Genomic DNA, 22,232 nt, shown 5'->3' on the forward strand with positions numbered 1-22,232 from the left:
CACCTAAATTTGCTTATTTATAGACCGACCAATAAGGTTACAAATATAATGGGTAAGCAAGTGTTGTTAAAACATGAAAATATAAAAATATATCTACACCCAAAATTTATTTTCTTATTTTAATAAGTAACTTTTGATTCTGATCTGCATTCTTTAAGTAATAATATTTTACAACATCATTGAATAATTAATTTAGAGTACAATGTATGTATTGTACGTTTAACAGAACATACGTCTGCATTTATCTGATAGGGAGAATAGTCCTCAAGCTTTCAAGCGTGCGATAGATTCTGACGCGGACGATGCTGGGTTATCAGCTAGTGTTTGATTGTAATGCAAATAGCAGAACCTTTAGCGTGAACAGAAAAACAATTTGTGAAATTTGTACAAACAAGTTGAAAACACTGCGCTGAGTTGGCACATATGCCAAAGGTTAAGTTTTTTTGTTTTTGTTTTTGTTTTGTTTTTGTTTAGCTCTGGTCAGGACAGGGAAACAGATATGCAGGCAGAAACTGTGAATCACGGTGGGTGATGGATGTGTGGCGCTCTGGATTCTAACCGGTGGTACGGCGTACAGCTGCAGACTTACATAGCGTTAATTTGATGGAAGAAGCTGCCTTTTTACTAACACATTTCATCCTCTAGGTAGTACAGGCTGCTCTAGTAACGACCCATATAGAGTCAGTGACTTTTCAGCAAAATACCAGACTAGCTGCTACTGGTGCTGAGATGTCGATGAGCAATAGACCGATACATCGATAGATACCTGACCAGCTGACGTGTGGTAAGATCGACTTTTTTGACGATATAATCTAATAATCTTATTATTATCATTGTACAACTTACAAATTTTGAATAAAAATCATCAACGATGGTGACCGAGGACTTGCGTCACAAAAAATCATCGTCGTTCTGCCAACGGACAGAAATTCTGGTTCGCTCTTGCCATGGGGGTGTCAAACTGTCCTTTAAATTGAAGACTGAGTACTGATAAACGGCATGGGGATGCAGAAGGCAATGTTAACCACTGCATTAAAGACACATAACGTGTATCCACAGAACTTATGGCCCATACTGAAGAAGTGTCATATAATCTCTCTATTGGCAAAAGATCCCGGAATACCCCTCATTCGGATCTGCGGGAGGGGATTGCCAAGGGGGAAGCGACAATGAAACAAAATGCAATAACCAACGAAAGTGCAATGTTCTACGACTCTGGGCATGGAAAAAAGTGGCTCTGAGCACTATGGGACTCTAACATCGGAGGTCATCAGTCCCCTAGAACTTAGAACTACTTAAACCTACCTAACCTACGGACACCACACACATCCATGCCCGAGGCAGGATTCGAACCTGCTACCGTAGCGGTCGCGCGGTTTCAGACTGTAGCGCCTAGAACCTCTCAGCCACCCCGGCCGGCTCTGGGCATGGAATGTTTGAACACGGCAATGAACCTAGAAAAGGAAATGCTAAGGCTCATTCTAAATATAGAGGTGGGGTCAGTGACTGAAGTGACAAGGATATCTGGTCAGACGAGTATGGGATGATATCAACAGCAGCAGATAATGGTATAACGGGAATGGATTCATTTGGAATAGGAATGTAGGGCAAAGAATGAAATACTGTGAACAGTCCAGTGATAGGGTTGTTCTCGTCAGAACTGAGTCCAAACCAGCACCAGCAACAACAGTTCAGATATAAATGACGACGTCGCAAGCCGACCATTAAGAGGTAGAGAAATTATGTGAGAATAATGAAGTGGTAGTTCAGTACGTAAAGGGAGATGAAAATCTAATAGTCATGGGCTTGGAATGTGATTGTGGGTGAAGGAGGAGACGAAAGTGTTACGGGAGAATATGGGCTTGATAGGAATGAGAGTGGAGACAGACTAGTTGATTTCGGCAATAAATTTCAGCTAGTAATATCTAATACTGTGTTCAGGTAGTACGTTGAAGGCCTCTATGATGGGGAATACTTGTCTGATGACTTGACAGAAAAAGAAACCGGAGTCGATTGGAAGGAGATACGGGATCCATAATAAGAATCAGAAGTTAAAAGATTAAATAAGGCAGAAGGGATAGATAACACCCTATCGAAGTTTCTAAAATCATCGAGGGAAGTGGCAACAAAACGAATCTTCATGCCGGTGTGTAGAATGTATGAGACTGGCCGTATAACATCAGACTTTCGGAAAAACTCATCCACACATTTCGGAAGATTCCAAGAGCGAGAATTACCACACAATCAGCTTAACAGCTTATGCATCCAAGTTGCTGACGAGAATAATGTACAGAAGAGTCGAAAAGAAAATTGAGGATCTTTTAATTGATCAATTTGGCTCTAGGAAACATAACGGCACCAAACAAGCTGTTCTCACGCTCCGTTTAATAATGGAAATAAGACTGAAGAAAAATCAGGACACGTATATTGTATTTGTCGACCGGGAAAAAGCTTTCGACAATGGTAAATGGCGCAAGATATTTCAAAATCTGTAAAAAAAGCAGAAGTAAACTATAGGGACAGACAATATGTACAAGAACCAAGAAGGATTGGAAGACCAAGTACCAAGTGCTCGGATTAAAAAGGTGTAAGAAAGGAATGTAGTCTTTCGCCCCTACTGTTCAATCTCTACATCAAAGAAGCAATGAGATTCAAGAGTGAAAATAATATTCAAGGTGAAAGCATATCAATGATAAGTTACGCTGATGACGTCACTATTCTTGGGAAAGTGAAGAGGAATTACAGTATCTGTTGAACGATATGAACAGTTTTTTGGGTACAGATTATGAAATATGAAAACTACGAAGAAAGAGGAAAGTAATGAGAAAGGGCGGAAATGAGAACGAGAAAATTAACATGGAAATTCTTCACACAGATTACTGCTTATTCCGTCATTTCTGTGAATGCATCACAGGATCGTAAAATATCTTTAACTATGTTCTGCATGCAGTTAACACACATGGATTCTTAATAGCTATGTATTTACTAACAGTGGTGCTAGAGAGTTTCTATGTCAAGAGTGCCAGCAAAAACCAGTTCCTTACCATCGACAGTGCATTCATCCGCGCACAGCTGGGTGACATTCTGTACAGTCGGTTGGCTCTCCGATTTTTTATTTGCCTACAAGTAAGTAAATAACTGAAATAAACCGCTATTTCATACATTTCTTTTAAGTGATTGACATTTAATTCATGACAGGAGGAGATATAAAAGTGCAGCAAATCAAGGATGCGAAAGGGAACACAAATTTCTAGAAAATGAAGCTGAGAGGACGACAAATGAAAGAATTTAGAAGCATATTTCACTAGGGGAAAAATAGATACCGCCTATTGGAGAATGAAAGAGATTTTTGGAGAAAAGAAAAGCAGCTGTATGAATATCAAGCACTCAGAAGGAAAATCAGTGCTAAGCAAAGGAGGGAAAGCTGAAAAGTGAAAGGAGAACACAGAGGGGCCATACAAGGGAGAAATGGAAGAGAACGTAGATGAAGGCGAGATGTGAGATATGATACTGAGATAAGCATTTGTCACAGTACATGAAGACTTAAGTCTAAATAAGGTCCCTGGAGTAACCGACACCCCGTTCAGAAATACTGATAGGGTTGGGAGCACCAACCATGACAAGCCTTTTCCATCTGGTGTGCAAGATGCGTGAGATAGGCGAAACAGTCTCAGACTGGACAAAGAATGTAATAGCTCCAATTACGAATAAACCATTTGCTAATAGGTGTAAAAATTGCCGAACTATCAGTTTAGTATGTCATAGTTGCAAAATACTAAGAAAAATTCATTACAGAAGAAAGAAAAAAATGGTAGAAGCCGACCTCGTGGATGGTCAGTAAGGATTTTGGAGAAATGTAGGAACATGCGACTTATTTTAGAAGACAGGTTAAGGAAAGTCAAACCCACGTTTACAGCATTTGTAAACTTAGAGAACGCTTTTGGCAACGTTGACTGAAATACTCTTTTTGAAATTCTGAAGGTAAGAGGCGTAAAACACAGGGAGCGAAAGGTATTTATAACTTGTACAACAGATAGCATTTGCAAGAGTCGAAGGGCTTGAAGGGGATGCAGTGGTGGAGAAGAGTGTGAGACAGGGTGCAGCCAATCCCGAATGTTATTCAGTCGGTGTAACGAGCAAGCAGTAAAAGAACCCAGAAAAAAATTTTGAGTAGGTATTAAAGTTGAGGGAGAAGAAATAAAAAGCTTGTGGTTTGCCGGTGACATTGTAAGTCTGTCGGAGACAGCAAAAGGGTCACCCAGGAATTCTCTGCCTTTGCTGAAAAGACATCCGGCATTTGGCTCAAAGGCGCCTAAAACCTTCCTTTGTATGGTGGAATACCATGGCGTCTTCGAATTCACTTTGCGGCTCAGCGACATTTCAAACAGAAAGATGTCCACACTTGCGGGAAAAGGTCAGAGTTCAGAAGTTCATGCGAAGTGTAAGGTGGATTAATTATGTTATTTTGGCGTCAAATTTGATCGAAATTGTGGCCAACTCCAGTGCAGACGTGTAACTCGAACGAAAGGTGGCCGTCCCACCCCTTCTTACACACATTTCCACCCTTCTTTCGAAGTCTCTGCAATGGAAGCCGGAACCGCGAAGTTCAGCGTTGAATCCACGTGATTTTACTCTAGTATGTTTCCTATGTGGTGTGCTTACTGTTGTTCAGTCGTCCATAACTGCTGCGGCAGTTTTTTTACATAGGGTGTCACCTATACTTGTCACGCTTACGATTCGAATGATCTGATAATAGTCTCAGGTGTCTGAAACAAATTGCCATCAAAAAATAAAGAAACGTGATTCTCAGTACAGCTTATGACGGAGCTACCATCATCTATTTCAATTATAATACACGTTGTTGACCTTTTGGACCCATTTTTTAACCTGCAACATGTTGCAGTTTCGTTAATAATGTCCCTGTTGCCGTAAGTTAGGCGTGTACATGCAGCGCGCAAGACTTGCCGCCACCTCGTCTGCACAGTAGTTCCTCGCTGTCGTCGCCGGACATTCGTTGTACTGTGGAACGGCACCAACCCTAGTGCGGAAATACTTTTACGTAATGACTATCAGTAAAGATCAAAGATTTTTCTGCCATTTCTACGAAGGTGCAAGGGAATTAAGGTAATACCAATAAATTAAAAACTTAACAACAATTCATTCCTAGAATACCATAAAAACAGAAGTAGCTGATTTGCAGCCTCTGTCTACATAATATGCTTTTATCTGCTTGCAGACTTTGAAAACGGACAAATTAACACCAAAAACAGTGTTTTTCAACCTTGGTTTACACTCTTTGTCACTGACTATTCTTAATGCCCAAACAGTTATACCATCTCCGATTATAACATGATTTTAGAGCAGAATTTCCAAAAATTTGTATCATTATGAGAATTCTAGTGATTTTTGGTGGTATTTAAGCAATCATCAGCTTTCTAGAAAAGCACAGAACGATGGCCGTACTAATTTTCATTTTATGTGGCTATTTCATTTAATATTTTGATTCTGTGTATCTTAAAACTGAGAGAGTCAAAATTTTTCAGTCTTTGTTCAGTTTCTAAGTTTGTTACAAGAAACAATAGGAATAAAAAAACCGAAAATCGGATTTTTATGAAACTGTTTATTTTTTCTACGTTTATTACAAGAAACAATCGGAAAAAAATCGAAAAACTGTTTCTTCATAAATCGGTTATTTTGATCGATTTGGACAGTCATGTTAAACTCGCATAAAAAAAGGATGTAAACGAAAACTTGTTGTTTTGGCAGTAACCTCCATCTATACTACTTTGTCAATGCTAGAAGAAAGACGTACCTTGTCGAGGATGGGGCTGGGGGCGGGCGGCAGCGCCGGCGGCGGCGGCGGCTCCGGCAGGGGCGGCGAGGCGGCGGAGGCGGCGGGGTGCAGCGACAGGTCGGGGGCGGCGTCCGAGAGGCGGCGGTCGCGGCCGTGGCTGTGGCCGTGCGCCGAGCAGACGACGCGCTTGAGGCGCAGCTTGTTGGCGTGGAAGACGGAGCCGTAGCAGTACATGAGCACCATCGTCGTGGGGAAGTAGAAGAGGCACGCGGCCAGGATGCGCAGCGAGGCGCGCGGGAAGAAGGGGTCGCACGCCAGCAGGCCGGTCGCGTTGAAGTAGTAGCCGCCGCGCGGCAGCACCAGCGCCGCGAACACCGTCACCGAGGCGGCCCACGTGGCGCTGATCACCGCCACGCAGCCCTGCGCCCGCGAGCACCACTGTACCGGCCAGCACACGCCGCCGTCACCACCCGGCCGCGCCGCAGTCGGCTCGCGCCGCGCGCCGCGCGCCACCAGCTGCCGCAGCAGGGGGGCCTCTAGCGTCAGTCCGAGCCCTAAATCTCAACTCCGTCCGTACAGGCCACCAAGGCCCAAGGGTACCGACCGGCCGCCGTGTCATCATCAGCTCGATGAGGATGCGGAAGGACACGTGGTCAGCACACCGCTCTCCCGGCCGAATGTCAGTCAGCCTACAGAGCCAGCGGCGCTACTTTTCTGTCAAGTAACTCTTCAGTTTGCCTCAGAAGGGCTGAGTGCACCCCACTCACCAACAGCGCTCGGCTGACTGGACGGTCACCCATCAAATTGCTAGCCCAGTCCGATAGCGCTTAACCTGATCTTACGTGAAACTATTTTACCACTGCGGCAAGGCCGTTGGATTCATCCGAGATTTGCAGTTGTTAAACGTTGCCGTGCAGACGGTGCCGTATTGTCACCCTAACACTCCAGGTCGCGCGCGATATCATGCTTTCTTCGTGGTGGCGAAGCATATGTGGTGTGTGTTTATCTATTGTCGCGCTAGAGACTTACAGGTTCTGTTAAAGTTAACGGAGCGGTGTAAAGCGTCGTTAATTCCGACCGTATGTGTTACAGCCTCTTCCTCTAGCCGTAGGGGCGCTACCAGTTTCCTGAACTCGTATATAAGTTACGACGCTATTTTGAGGAAGAAAGGGGTAACAGCAGGTGCCTTATATCGTTGTCGAAAGTCGTTAACGAGTAACTGCTGCTCTGAAAATTGCAACGATTTCTTTGAGGAAAATAAAGAGGTAGAAGTGTGCTAGAGATCTATAGGAGCCAACTTTCACTCCAGAGAAAACCATAATGCGTGCTGCTAAAAGGACGGAAATGGATAATTTTCGAGAGGACGCTGATCGACGACGTATGTATGACTATCACGCCAGGAAAGAATATTCGACCTGTAAGGAGCTACTTCGCTCAGCGCCAGATATGAGTCGTTTTTCGGAGAAAAAATGAGTCCGTTAGTTGCAGTGGAGAAGACAGGGTTTCGATGGGAAACTTTTTCTGCAACAACAATTCTGGTTGAACGAAAGGATATTGTTGCTTAGAGACGCAGCTTTCTGAGGGAAATATGTAACTGTCAATCTCACGGCGTCATTCGGTAGGATCAAACGTTGGTAAATGCTGGTTATTCCGACCGACTGCGTGGACTAATGAACTTGGAAGAGGCTGTCGGATCACTGGCTTACATGCTGGAAGAATCGGTGGATTTGTGCCAAGTGCTGTGTTGCAGTTTACATCAAGGAACCCTGAGGACTTCTACGAGGAAATAGCGCCAACTAAGTTGCTTCTAAGCATAGGAAACAACTCCACTTTAATATTGGGCAGTGCAGCATATCAGTTATTTCAGTTATTCAAAGCCCGCAGCATCAGGAGGAGTGAAATAATGAATTGGCTAGAGAAGAAGAGCCTACATTGATTTGGTAGGGAAATGAAGAAGGCAAACTGCAGGAAATCATGAAACAGCACAAACTACGCAATATCATATACGAGACTGACATAACTGCAAAAGAAAAAGATCACTGTATGGCTCCTTTCACTGCATCATTGCCATTTTAGTGCTGTAAAACTCATGTGACGTCGGGTGAAATCCTATTTTGCTGACCGAAATAGTTTAAATTAAGGACATAGAATATTTAGGTCGTGGGACAGTGACAGTATTACTCTTTATTAATGGAGCAATACTGTAAAACATACATGTTATGCGTTGGAAGAAGCATAGCAGGAAGAAAGTGCATCGGAAGGTAGGGTCTGTGTGTGTGTGCGTGTGTGTGTGAAATCGTATAGGACTTAACTGGTAAGGTCATCAGTCCCTGAGCGTACACACTACCTAAGCTAAATTATCCTAAGGACAAATATACACACCCATGTCCCAGGGAGGACGCGAATCTCCTCCGGGACCAGCCGCACAGTCCATGACTGCAGCTCCCTAGACCGATCGGCTAATCACGCGCGGCGAAGGTAGGGTGTGACGGATTAATCACACGATTAGGGGATGATAGGAACAGCTACAGCAACAGTGAATATATTGGGTAATAATGACACACACATTTTGAAGACTGTGGAATCTACACTCTTCCCTAAAATTGTGGTAAGAAATGCAGTTATGCCTTAAAATGTGTATTAAATTACTGAAAGTTCATAATCGTTACTTTATTTCGACTGCACTTCCAAACATTTTGTTTTAAACTACGAAGAAAGTATGTTTCCATCTCCCGAGGGTATTCACGTTTTTCCACCCTTCAGCAGTACGGCATTGCAACGGCTCGTAAAATTTTCGGGTGTGACGTTTGTAGAAGAGCCACCGACACGGCGTAACAACAGTTTGTAGTAGCATTGACAACTTGGCCGCTGGCTGTCAGGGACGTTCTTTCAGCGGCTACATATTGGCTAGACATCTGATTCCGTCACATTTCACAGCAGAATCCTGACATACAACAACCTTTCGAGGAAGGTAAAAAAACACCACCCCGTATTAGGAGAAAGTTTCCAGCCTGTGATATAAGTCATTCTCAGATCCATGGTGCGGAGCGTAGCTTGCCAGCAGGGCTAAGATTTAGAGGCGCTGCGATGAAGGAAACCTGGGAGACGTTCGTAGAGAGTATTAAGGTTCTGGGAGAAGAAATGTAACCTTTGACTTCTTCCGATGACATTGCAACTATGCCCGATAAAGCAAAATTTATGGAGCGCGTATTAATGGAATGAATATTGTCTTGAAAAGAGGTTATAAGATAAAACGAGAGCGTGGAATACAGTAGAATTAAATCAGGGGATGCAGAAGGAATTGGTTTAAGAAATAATCCGGTAAAATTAGTAGATACGTTCTGCTATTTGTGCGGCAAAACGACTGATGATATATAGGATGTTTCAAAAGCAGAAGACATAATTTCAGGTATGTTTTTTCCATATGTAGACAGTAAAAATGTTCATTATAAAATGTGTCCGGAAATGCTTGGTTTCGGGTTTATGGTTTTGTCGTGTCAGACGATATTGACCCGACAGTTAACCCCGAGGGGAAGGGTACAATGACGCGCCCAGCCGATTTGTCTCGTAAGTGGTAGGTTGCTTGTGTGCAACCTTAAAATGGCTTAACAACCACCCGTTTTTGAGAAAATCACCCCAAAAGTTCAGGACGCTCAATCGATTCCAAAATTACGGATTTGATAGATAACTGAAAGAATTGAGCTTTTTTCGTCATCACATGCAGCTATAGGGTCCGGAAACGCAAGTTTTCCTACAAATTGAGGAAAGAGACTTTTTCGACTGCCGCCTATCCATCCGTTTTGTAACAAAGAGGCCAATGCTTGTGGTGCAGTTTTATTTTCTTTTTCATCTGTGCTTTTCTCCTGGTCGAAATTGTAAGAATAGAGGTGTAACAATGTAAGTAAATCAGTAAGGAATAATAACAGGCAAACAAATTTCTCCAACTACTTGATCAGTATTTTGCATGAAAACAGTTATGAGTAAGACTGCTGCCAAGAGGAGCGCTCGACGTCCATTAACACCCATTAACGGATTCATATACCGTGCAGTACTCCATCACTGCGTCCGGAAAATTGTTGCCTGAAGTGTTCCTGTAACTTGGAAACTTTTAGTAGGGTCTTATGGGACCAAACTGCTGGGGTCATCGGTCCCTAACCATACACACTGCTTAATCTGACTTAAAATAACCTCAGATGTTAAGTCCCATAGTACTCAGAGCCATTTGAACCGACTTGTATTCAAATCGGGAGCCGGTACAAGTGCACTTCTTGTGCGATAAGGCGGGCGGTAATGCTGCGCTGACTAATCGTTCGTACCAGCATAAATATTCTCATCGGAAACCCTTCGTCCTTCTCCATATCCGCCTGTGAGCTCACGCGAAGTTTACATCCAGTTTGGGAAGAAGACTATTGGATCACCAATTCCAGCTACAGACGAGTATAGACAAGAGTCTGTGCACACGACTCCTATCAGCACACGAATGTTAAGAGTTGGAAGCGAATGTTCCACATATGACTGTGTGGAGACTGCCACGAGAACAACACTTGTATACTTATGGATTGCAACTTGTAGAGGCCTTATAACTAGCCGATTACCCTGCAAGAGTTATGTACTGCCAGTTGTTCTTGCAGTTGTGCGCTACAAATACGCAATAATCCTGGAATTTGGCGTCGTGTTGAAAGAACTCTATGTGAGCCTCTTCGTGAGATTTTCTTTAATGTAACCTCATCTCAGTATCTCTAGCACCTCCATTCACGCTGCAGATAGTAAATTTGGTCCGGTGCAAAAAAGAGTAAGCAAATAAGTGTGTACATGTCAGCCACAGAATACATACACCATTTTTCGTATTTTATACTAAACTTGTGTGCTAATTCTCAGATGCACTTGTGCAAAGTCCATTAAGTTTTGCTAGTCCTCTTAGTCGCGCACTCATGTTTATAATACATCAGTGCTATATTCCACAGTACCTGTTCTTTGTTTTCCCTCTTAAAATACTAAAACGAATGAATATGTGTGTGCAGTTATGGATGCTTTGCGCATAACCGTGGTAATGGAATAGTCTGCTACTGTGACAGTATGGCTAACTTTAGTAGCTCGTGTACTGTACACGAGTGAAAATTTTGTTTTCTGCCCTGTAGGATGAATTGAAAGTATGTTTCGGCCCAGAAATAGTTAAGGAGTGAATAAAAAAAGTGAAATTTGTAGGTCTGCCTGGTTTCTCGTTGTACTTAATGCACTTTTGGCTACGGTCAGTCACATTCAGGTTGCTGTCTCGGTGTGCAGCGGTTGTGGAGGGTCTTGCGCGGCGCATAGGGCACTTCAGGTGTCGCATTTTTCGTTCAAGGGATCAGCTGCCGCGGCACCTCCTGGCGCACCTGACACGATGGATCTGCCTTCTCAGCAGAGTGAGTGGCGCGTTCTTGTCGCTAGAGGTGGAGGGCCAATGTGGGGACAAGCCGACTGGCCCCGCCCAACCACCACGCAAGTGGACAGGTGGCCTCTGATTCACCTACGTCCTAGCATGCACACGGGGGGAAGGTTTAACTAGTTATCGGGAGCTCCTACTTTAGACGCATTTGGAGCCTCTTAGGCAGGCAGTATTCAGGGTTGGAAAGAAAGCTAGGCGGCCAGGGTGGCCGAGCGGTTCTAGGCGCTACAGTTGGGGATTTGTAGGAGTCCCCTTGGAAGATCAAGGAGGCACTACACAAAGAGTACTTGTGACGTGCGCACTAGGGTTTTTTAGGCTAGATGGTAGTTTGAGGTACTCTGATGAACACTCGCCAGTCGGTAAGCAGCAAGCGAAGTCAGACCGCGTTCAGGGTAAATGCACTTTGATTGTCAAACTCTTATCAGTAAATTGTCGATGAACTCATAAGAAAGTTCCCAAAGTGACTGCTCTTCAGGAAAGTTCTCACGCCCAAATTATTCTCGGGACCGAAAGCTTACTGAAACTCTCAGTGGAGAGCTCTGAGATATTTAGTGAATCATGGAACGTATGTCGGAAAGACAGACTAGTGGTCAAAAGGGGGGGAGGGGGGAGGAGATCTCACTGCAGTTGAGAAAAATATTGTCTCTATAGACAATATAGTTGAGAGTGAGAGCGAAGTTATCTGGTCTCGTATAAATGCCTAGGTAAAACCAAATTTATTGTTGACTGCTTGTACCGGCCACCTGATCCTGCTGTGCCAATTCTAGTCATTCAAAGAAAGGTTACTGTCAGCAGCGCTTAAATACCTAGGTCATGTGGTACTACTTCGAAGCGAATTTATACTACCCACTATAGACTGGTTTCATTGCAGGACCTACAAACAGGCAGTCGTGCGAAGTATTTCTGAACTGTCTTGACAGCTAGTTACGCAGCTCAGACGTAACAGAAATATCTTAGACTTTGTGGCTGCAAACAGACCGGACCTTATCGACAACCTCAGTACAGAAATAAGGATTAGCAATAATGTCATTATAGTAGCTATGGTTTCGAAAGTCAATAAATCAGTTGAAAAGGCTAGGGGAGTGTTTCTGCTAGAGAGAGATGATAAGCAGTTGTTAGCATCTCACTCGGACAGTAAGCTGACGTCACGTAGTTCCAGTAGGATGTACGTACAGAAACTATGGGGAACGTTTAAGCAGATTATAAATCGTGATCTGGAGCGTTCTGTCCTTGGTAAGTGGATTAAAGACAGGAAAGATCCACCATGGTATAATAATGAGATTCGGAAAATGCTGAGGAGGTAGAGGATATTGCAATATTTATTCAAAAGAGGAAGCGGAAATAACGAGAAGCAAAGGTTAGTATAGATTCATGCGTCTGTGAGAAGATCTGTGCTTGAAGCATTCAACAACCACCACCGTCATACCATAGCAAAAGACATGGCAGACAACCTGAGAAAATTCTGGTCCTATCTCAAATCGCTAGCCTGGTGAGTCAGTTGAGGATAGCTAAACGAAAGCACAAGTTTTAAACTTCACATTCAAGAAACCGGTCACACAGGAGAATCATACAAACGTACCGTCGTTTGACTATCGAACAAGCTTCCGTATGGACGACATGGTAATAACCATCCCTGTCATAGAGAAACAACTGAAAGAGATAGAAAAAAGTCATCAGGTCTGGATGGAATCCCAATTCGGATTTTCGAAGCGTATTCTAATGATTGGTCCCTTAACTAGCTTGCATTTCTCACGAATCGCTCGCCCAGAACGAAATCCCAAGCGACTCGAGAAAGAGAACAGGTGACTCCTGTATTTAAGAAGGGCTAAAGAATAGACCCGCAAAATTCAAATGGCTCTAAACACTATGAGACTTGACATCTGAGGTCATCATTTCCTTAGACTTAGAACTGCTTACACGTAACTAACCTAAGGACATCACACACATCCATGCCCGAGGCAGGATTCGAACCTGCGACCGTAGCTGCAGCCCGGTTCCGCATTGAAGTGTCTAGAACCGCTCCGCCACAGCGGCCGGTGCAAAATTACAGACCAATATCCCTAACATCGGCTTGGTGCAGGATTCTTGAACATATTCTCAGTTTCAATACAATAAATTTTCATGAGAACGAGAATCTTCTCCCCACGAATCAGCATGGTTCTCGAAAGCATCGCTCGAGCGAAACTGAGCTTGCCTTTTTCTAACATGATATACTGCGAACTACGTGTTAAGGGCAATGGAAAACACCGACAAGAAAAATGGGCAGGTTGACAGCACTCGTGTTAAGGCATCAGGAAATAACTTCCGTGTTAGAAAAGGGAGCGGTGGAGGGTAAAAACAGTAGAGGAAGACATGTATTGAAACACATCAAGCAAATAATTGAGGATGTTGCAAGAGCTGCTCTGAGATGAAAATATCAGTGCAGGAGAGGCATTCATGGCGGTTCGCATCAACTGGTCAGAAGACTAATGACTAAAAAGAAGTGTATTGGAGAAACTTACTTAGTAGTTCTACTTAATAGAAGCATAATGCATGACATGTCCAAACACGTACGTATCGTAAGTAATTATTGTAAACACAGCTTGATATTTACAGTAACTGAATCATACATATATGTTCATGTCGTGCTTTTGCGCCAGCACCAAGGAACAAATACAAAAGCATATATAAACATAACTGTTATTTATAAGGAAGTTAAACGTAATACATTTGAAAAAAGAGGCCCATAGTTCCAATAAGTAAAAGGAATGTGCTAATTTTCACGTTTTATAAGAAATGCTATGCACTCAAAGTCGTGTCTAAGTTTTAATGCAGTTTGATCATTCGGCAAAACTTTTGAATTAAGGCGGAAATTTTTATAGATTTGAAATTCTTCTAAAAGATTAAATTGTTAGCCTTTGTCAACTATATGCAAAATTTTCATGTTCTACAAGGGTGTCAGAGGAAGACGGTGTTTTTCGATTTTCTGCAGAAAATGAACTGTTTGAATTCTCACAGTCTTTGTTGAGCAAGTGGTCACGAAAGCAGGTCTTAAATGCCCTCCCTGTCTGTCCGATATAAAACTCTGATACGTATTACATTGTATTTTATGCACCCCATATTTGAGATATGTGTTAGTTGGAGGTTTCTCATCAACGTAAATTACACTGGTGTCCAAAATTAAAGAAATGTGTGGAAATTTTGCGAGGTTGCGTTTATTTTGTCACAGAACGTTATAAAGTAGTGATAGTAAAGTAGACACAAGGTAAAGAATACACAACGCAATCAATTACAACATGCATAACGGTAGACAAAAATTATAGTATTTTGCCAACTTAACGGATTTGCACATCCATTCTGACAGCTGGTTAATGTGCCCAGTATTGGGTGTGACCACCTCTGGCAACAATACAGGGATGACAACGTCGGGTCATGGTGTGACTATTGTTATCAATCTGATGTTGGGGCAATAACGCCAGTTCCTCCCGCAAAGCTACTCACAACTCTTGGAGAGTGGTTGGTGGATGCTGACGAGAAGCAACATCTCCCTAGTGCAACCCAGACATGATCTATGGGATTAAAATTTCAAGAGGGAGAAGGCCACGCCATGGGTGCAATATTTTACGTTTCCAAAAGAACATCAACCACCTGTACTCTATGAGGTCGAGCACTATCGTCCATCAATACGAGGTCTGGGCCGACAGCACCTAGGAACAACCACGTATGAGATGCCAAGGTGTCCTCACGGTACTTGACACCTTTTAAATCTTGTTGATTCACCCATACAGTTTCATGAAGAGGAGCTCGAGTAGTCAACATAATCCCTGATCATACCATTAGGGATCCTCCTATATACCGGTCTCTTCCCACAAAGTCTGGGTCCCGTAATCGTGTTTCACGTGCCCTCGATGTTTGATCCGTCGAGAATCACTCTCCAGAACAAATCTGGACTGATCTGTGAAAAAGACATTGGCCCACCCTTCGACCCTCCAGGTGGCGTATTGACAGTTCTATTCTAGACGCTGTCTTCTGTGAAGGGGTTGCTGCGAGGTCAGATGCCACTTGCAGTGCAGTACTGAGGAGGTACCGTGTGCCCTTACAGCCAAGTAACGGTCCACTCTTACTGATGTCACCCGTGGTCGGCCTTTTACTGGTCTCTGGGATACAGTTTCGGCTCCTATAAAATGTCGCATTATCCGAGAAATAACAGCACGATGCACATTAAGCCATTTGGAAACATTATTTTTCGACTCTCCTGCTTCCATTCTTCCTATGGCCCTCCACAGCACAGAGTCTGTAGGCGTTCTCTCTGTACCAAACTGCAACGTTGTGACTTTGTACATAGCGATTGTGGATGTGGGACTACCCAGCAAACAATACGCCGCTTCATAGGTGCTCTGACGTCATTGCTGGCATGGTTGTCCATTGACCGGAATGCCAGCTTTCGAGCAGAACACTATCGTAACGACATCTGTTAACGGTTTGTGTGATTGTATCGTGAATTAGGCACGGGACAGGGAAATAGCAGTTTGTTTCTTTATTTTTGGAGACCAGTGTATAAAAATGCATATATGGATGTAAGTATGTATATTTGTTTGAGTCTAGGTTCCACGTCTCCTCCTGAACCACTGGGTCGACTTTAACAAAACTTGGTATACATATCATCTACTGGGTAAAAGAATCACTTTGGGTGTAAGAACCACTCACTTAACAAAGGGGTGAACCAGCGATGCGAGAATTGCCATACCTTAGTCGTCCAGTAATTGAGACTGAGAGCACTTACTGACTTTCAAAACCTTTACTTATAATTTCTTTCACAGTCTTTTTACCGCTGGCAACCCCAAAAAATTATGAAGGGAAAATATTTTATCATTTCGTACGGTTTCGCTGTTCATGTAGTAAAACTGCCACATGAAATATGACGTTTTACTTTGTTACTTTTTCAATGACACTTTTAGCGAGCAGTATTCACATATGCCACTGAATGTACCAGAAAAATTACACCATTGTATAACACTTCGTTCAGGAAATATGACGTCATGAACACGTAAATGCTTGAAGAAGTACCAAATCATGCAAGACGTTTAAAAACTTCGTTGCTACTAATACCGTTCGCAATACTTTTCACAACTACTTACCACATTTACCGTTGAACATATCTACAACAATATATCATTGTGCGACATATCGTTGAGGTGATATGACGTCATAAATACTAAGATGCGTGAGAAACTGCCACATTGTGTATGAAGTTCCAATTTATTACTTCTCTACTTCTAACTCAAAACATTCTCCAGACAGTATGTACGTCTACCACTGGACGAATTTGCAAAATTATGTCACTGTAGAGCACATAGTTCAGGATGTACGACGTCGTATGCACTGAACTGAGTGAATATGAGACTGGAGGGCGAAATGCTCTGAACGTAGTGGTAAACTATGTGTACAAACGCGTGAAATACGTTAAATATGAGTGGCATAGGTTTAATATGTGTCTATGTGAACAAAGCCATGAGTAGGAAGCTCATCCGAAGCCGCTGGAACGATTTCGATCAACATGTTAGTTACTCTGGAAAGAAATACTTCAGATGTATGAATATCAGCGTCCTATTGGGGTGAGTGTGGTAACTTGGAGAGTGAAGGAAAAACGAGAAGATGGGCAGCTACGGGGAAGGAGAAGATGGGCAGCTGGAGGAGGAACAGATGGACAGAAGTAGGGGAGGGAGGAATAGACAGAGAGAGGGGAAGGAGGAGTAGATGGAGCGAGAAAGGAAAGAGCAGGAAATGTAGAGATACAGGGGGAGAAAGGTGAAGGGGGAGTAAAAGGAAACGGACAGAGAGGCAGAGGAGAAGATTGACAAAGAGAGGGCGGGGAAAGAGAGGGACAAATACCTCCCAGAGAACGGTACTCAGCTGGCTATGTATAAAGAGCGTGTGGGTGACATTATTGGTGGTAAAGGGCACGACACCTACTGAATTTGTTCCTGAAATATTTTTTCTTACCATCCAACACTGGTACGGATACCCACCTTCATCCCATGTCCGAATACATGTGTGGAGGAAAGGGCTGCAAATTGATCCCGCGGAGGAAACCTCTCTCACGGCCACGAGCTTGTCACGTGGTTTCATGCACTAAAGTGAATGCAGCCCCAGTTATCCGGCAATTGTCACCGTTCTCCCATTCTCCAAAGTTTTCGGCATAAGCCGTTTTTCGATTCGGATCACTCCCTGGACTCTTTGCGTGTGTTTTTCTGTGTCCTGGGCTTTGCTTCTGGCTAGCCATTCACTTCATGAACTCTGTCGACATCGACCACAGGAACCGTCCGTCTGTTCCACAAGACACTGCATCACTGCGAGTGATCATAAACTTTCCTCCTGTGCACAGAAGGACAGGAAAGTAGAAAGATATATCTAAAAATTTGTGCAGTCCTAAAGCATCGACCGCACACCGATCAGCGCAGCGCCGCATATCGCCATCAAGAAGGCGCTGTCCCGCGAACCAGTGGAAAGAGCGGACGGACCCACACCTCCAGGAAGACCGAATTCAGCGCCTCCTGTTGTAATATTTCTGGCTCAGTCAGCCGTCATATTAGGCTCCAAGAAGCTGTTCCCAGAGCAGTGGAGATGCAAGAAGTATATAGATGACGAAATGTGATGTGAAGTACCTGCGACAGATGTTAGATTCGATACCATTCCCGTGAGAAAGACCGCCTGCATAATGCTGCTGCTCTGTGATTGGCTGCTGTGTTCGGAGCAAGGGCGCCAAAACGTTAAAGTATAGTTATTATTATTAGTTAAACTACTCATTGGAATGACATCACTTTTTAATATAAATATCTCTCAAACAGCTGACTATCAATCAGTCATATTAGAATTATTAAAAACAATTTAAATCAAAAACAAAAGACTGACGAAATTGCAGACGAAGCACTTCGGAAGCGTTCGGGTCACGCCTTTTCTCGTATGGCGCACGAAGTGTTTCGGACTGTTCGTCACTCTGGATTAGGCAGTCGAGAGGAACAGACATGTTGTCTGTCGTAGGATGTGTTTCCAATTTTTATTTAAGTTCCTGTTCGTCACTCTGTATTACGCAGTCGAGATGTACAGTCATGTTGTCTGTGGCAGGATGTGTTTGCCAGTATTCAGTATTAAAAGATTCACTCCGGCAGTCATGAGGCACAGACACGTGCCACAAATGGTGTAAAGATACATTTTCGTAAACATTGTGTTTGATCATGTACTTTGCTGTATCAGAAGGTGTTGTGTTAAGATCATGTAGTCTTCTCATGTGGCTATATTAAAATATGCGAGTGGCATCCCAAAGAGGAGATAGATTATTTCAGAACAGAACCTTTGCTAAAAGTCAGTTTCAGCCTCAAGATACGAAACCTATGACCTGCGTGCTGTTTTATGCGCTGAGGACATCAATTTGAAGATAGCAGGTTAGTGAACTATAACAGAACCTTCGTATTCGACACAGTGTAGTGGAGAAAACTAGGGGCCTCACGTGTACTGCATGCACAGAACAAATGTGCTCAGTGACACGTCATCTGTAGTGATGCAGAGGAGATAAAGGGGGATGATCGTTATTAACACCAACAGTCAATTCATTCTTCCTTTCTTGCCGTAGTGTGAACTCTGATTTAACCAGCCATCCATCGCCGGTAGACCCACTTTGGTTGCAGACTTCTAGAGCATTAGTATCTAGTAACAGGCAGCTGATATTGAGCCTGCGTTCTGCGAACAGTAATAGTGCAAAATACTTGCATGTAGGAGGCACAGGAAGCAAGTTACGTTCTTTTCTTTTTAGAAATAAAGTGATCAATTAACCTTAAAGTGTTACGTACAGCTCATTTTGGATTCCTGCCATCGGCCATCGAAACTTCTCTCCTTAAGTGTTTGTGTCTGTGCTGATTTCCACAATAACCGACACAGCAAAATTTGTCAGAAAACATGAGTAATGGAAGAACAAGATCGGACAGAATAGTTCAGTTTCACGTCGTGTACCAGGTAAATGTAGTGTAATATGTCAGAGAAGGAAGTCTTGGGTTCCACAATATCTGGTTTTTATTGCAGAAAGTCTTACTCCAAGGAAATATTACCGACCATTGTGTGACTGTACTTCCGCTTTCAGGATAATTTAAAATAAATAATGAAAATACTCCACTCCACTCGCTCCACTATCTCGGTGCTTAATAAATACTTACAACAAATTTCTAATCCCATTAGGTAATATCACTAACAGACAATAGCGTTTCGGCATCCTAAAATGTTTAAGAAATAACTGTAGGGGCCATAGGGTTTTAAGGAGTGATTAGAACTCCATAAACAATAACAACTTAATCTGATAAACATAATCAGTTCCATTCTTTGCTTCAGGACCGGGCAGGCAGCGTGCGTGCCGCGTCCGGGCTACGGATGTACCTCGTCTCGGTTTTGCATGTCTCTTCCTGGAAGTATTCGCTACAGCGCGACATTTCATTTAGCAGTGCGGTGTGGGTGTTTTCGCCAGGCACAACTCTCTTCCATTCGGCAGAGTGGTGACGTCAGCGCTGTTTAACCTTTGCTATTTGTTTGTGGTATGAAGGAAGTTCACAGGCCCAGTGGTTATTTGCACCAAAAGATGCAATCTAGATATCTATAGTTACAAGCCATAAAAATGAGTGGGAAAAGTAGAAGAGAGGAGCCGAGAATTCTCAGTATCTGCCATACAGCAACGGGTATTGCAGATCTGCTGTGAAACGACATTTTCAATCGGAAAGAATTTAAAGATTTAGTTGACAATGAGAGAGAAAATGATCATACTAGACAGACGGAGTCCCTTTTTTATGTTTGTAGGCTTCGGGGACGTAAAGGAATTGGTGATAAGATGATACGAATAACACAATTTCTGAAGTCGCACGCATTACTGCAACGTCAATTACAAAAATTTTTGGTGGAACTGAACGAAGAGTACACTTTCTATATTACTGCAAGGTGCATTCGTTAAGTGAAGAAAAAAGAAGTGCAAGAACGAAAATTATAAAACCTGGAATGGATTTCAGACGTTGCACCGTTAGAGCATTTGACTGCACACTACCCACAGTGAGACACTGCAAGGTGAGAAACAACTTCTTTCTGATTTGATGGGGATGCATTTAAAAAGAAAATCACGTATTAGAAGAGTCGCATTCTGACGAATACAGTCCATTTCCCTAAGCTACTTGCGTTAAAGAAAGCGCAACGTTTGAAAAATTCGTTGTGGCCTTGAATAAATTACAACACAACTGGAACACTGCCAAGAAAATGGCTCTGAGCACTATGGGACTTAACATCTGAGGCCATCAGTCCCCTATATCTTTTTTTAGTTTCTTTATTCATCAAAAGCAATTATTACACATGATAACCCACCTCCTGAAATATTATGATGGAAAGCTAGCTACTCTGTGGGCAAGCCTACTATTCACCCTGATATACTATATACTCTACCAAGCCACATCCTGCAACGTTACAGGTGTGCCAGCAAAATACTAACCTACCGACTCTTGGCCATGCCCACCGAGCTAAAACCAGTGGGTGTGCTCCTGCCACTGGGCTCGCCTTAACTGGAAATCGCTGCAGATCTTTCGAAGTTATCGGAAACTACATTCTATTAATAAATTCTAATTACTACGGTCATCATTAGTGTGGGGTGTCTAGGTTGGGTAACTTCACTCCTTTCCCCTAATCCAGGATGTGGCGGATTCCAATCGTCACAGTGTCGGGCAATCCACGCCCCGGAAGAATGGGATAGGTGTGGAATGTCAATTCATTGTTCACCAGTCACTAAATCTCTCTTCGGTATTCGCGCAGGACCTAGGCGGATAACTCGCTGGCAAGTCTTCCAATGATGTTGAAGGTGACCGGATTCCTAATCATGTGAAATGTATCTGTATTGGTTAGTTGGTTCCTTAATTCGGTAGCAACATCATCACACATGGGACACTCGTAGACCACGTGGTCCGGCATACCTATCCCGGCACCACAGTCACACGAGGCAGTCAACCTTTTCCCTAACCGGCAGAGATATGCCATATACGGACCACGCCCCGTCAAAGGTGCAGCAGTCCCTTACTTAGTTGAAAATGTTTCATTTGAAGCCGTTATCTGATGTTTGGCAGTAAGCGGTAGGTTATTCTGCCTGTCTCGTCCCTATCCCAGAACTCCTGCCGTAATTCTTCCCCCCTTCTTCTAATCGAAAGTTTATACTCCACTCGCACCCACAAAATGCCCTCAGTCTTTTCAATTTGACCCCTTTTTGTCCAGTGCTACGCAGCTTGTTCCCTGACTTTAATATCCCCCCTGGGGATGTACGGTAGGCTCCAGTCGATCGCAATAACTTGTTGCGCTTCACCCTCCTTACGGCCATGGCAGGCACGACCCTGGTGAGCCTGTCAGCCCAGACTCCAGATTCGTAGCCCACGATGGAAGCAAGGATGGCATTGTGGTAAAGTCTGATGAGTTGTGGAGGAAGATGAAATCGCCTACGCCCTAGCATGATAAGATTCTTTAGAACCTCTAACGACCTATCCGTTGCCACTTCAATATGCCGGGCGAAACTCCATCTCTCGTCTAGAATAATACGCTCGCTTCGGCGTATAACCGGTGTGCCCTCAATCCTAACAGTTGGGTTCCTGGCCAATTGGCCGTTTAAAGCAAGTATGTTGACTTTTTTGGCGGAACTTTTAGTTTAGTCCTGTGGTACCATTGCGACAATATAGCCATTGCTCTCTCAATTTTGGGTTCTACTTCCTCTCGGCTTCGGCCGCCAACCAATAGGAGGAGGTCGCCGTAGGCTATCACCTCTAGCACATTAGGGCTGCTCTCCAAGTTGTCCAGGATAGGCTCTGTATTGATGTCCCAAGAAGAGAGCCCTGTGGACACCTCTCCTTATCCACTCTCCCGCTAGGGGATGATAGCCAGACCTCCCTTTACATGCAATAGCCCTGGACACTTTTTCCCCAACAAGCAGGAGAAGTGCGATGGCCAGCACATGTTGTCAAAGGCCCCACT

At 43.5% G+C, this 22,232-nt stretch overlaps 1 protein-coding gene across 1 annotated transcript in view; it reads right to left on the minus strand.

Annotated features, from left to right (window-relative positions):
- The window catches only part of LOC126267733 (trace amine-associated receptor 1-like), a 456,181-nt gene that overhangs the window by 17,357 nt on the left and 416,592 nt on the right, over positions 1-22,232 (minus strand). The window contains exon 4 of the mRNA XM_049973036.1: positions 5,947-6,232. Within this exon, the coding sequence (XP_049828993.1) occupies positions 5,947-6,232 (286 nt within the window). The remainder of the gene's footprint in view (positions 1-5,946; positions 6,233-22,232) is intronic.

This window comes from Schistocerca gregaria, chromosome 4 (genome assembly GCF_023897955.1).
Source record: "Schistocerca gregaria isolate iqSchGreg1 chromosome 4, iqSchGreg1.2, whole genome shotgun sequence".
NCBI lineage: Eukaryota > Metazoa > Arthropoda > Insecta > Orthoptera > Acrididae > Schistocerca > Schistocerca gregaria.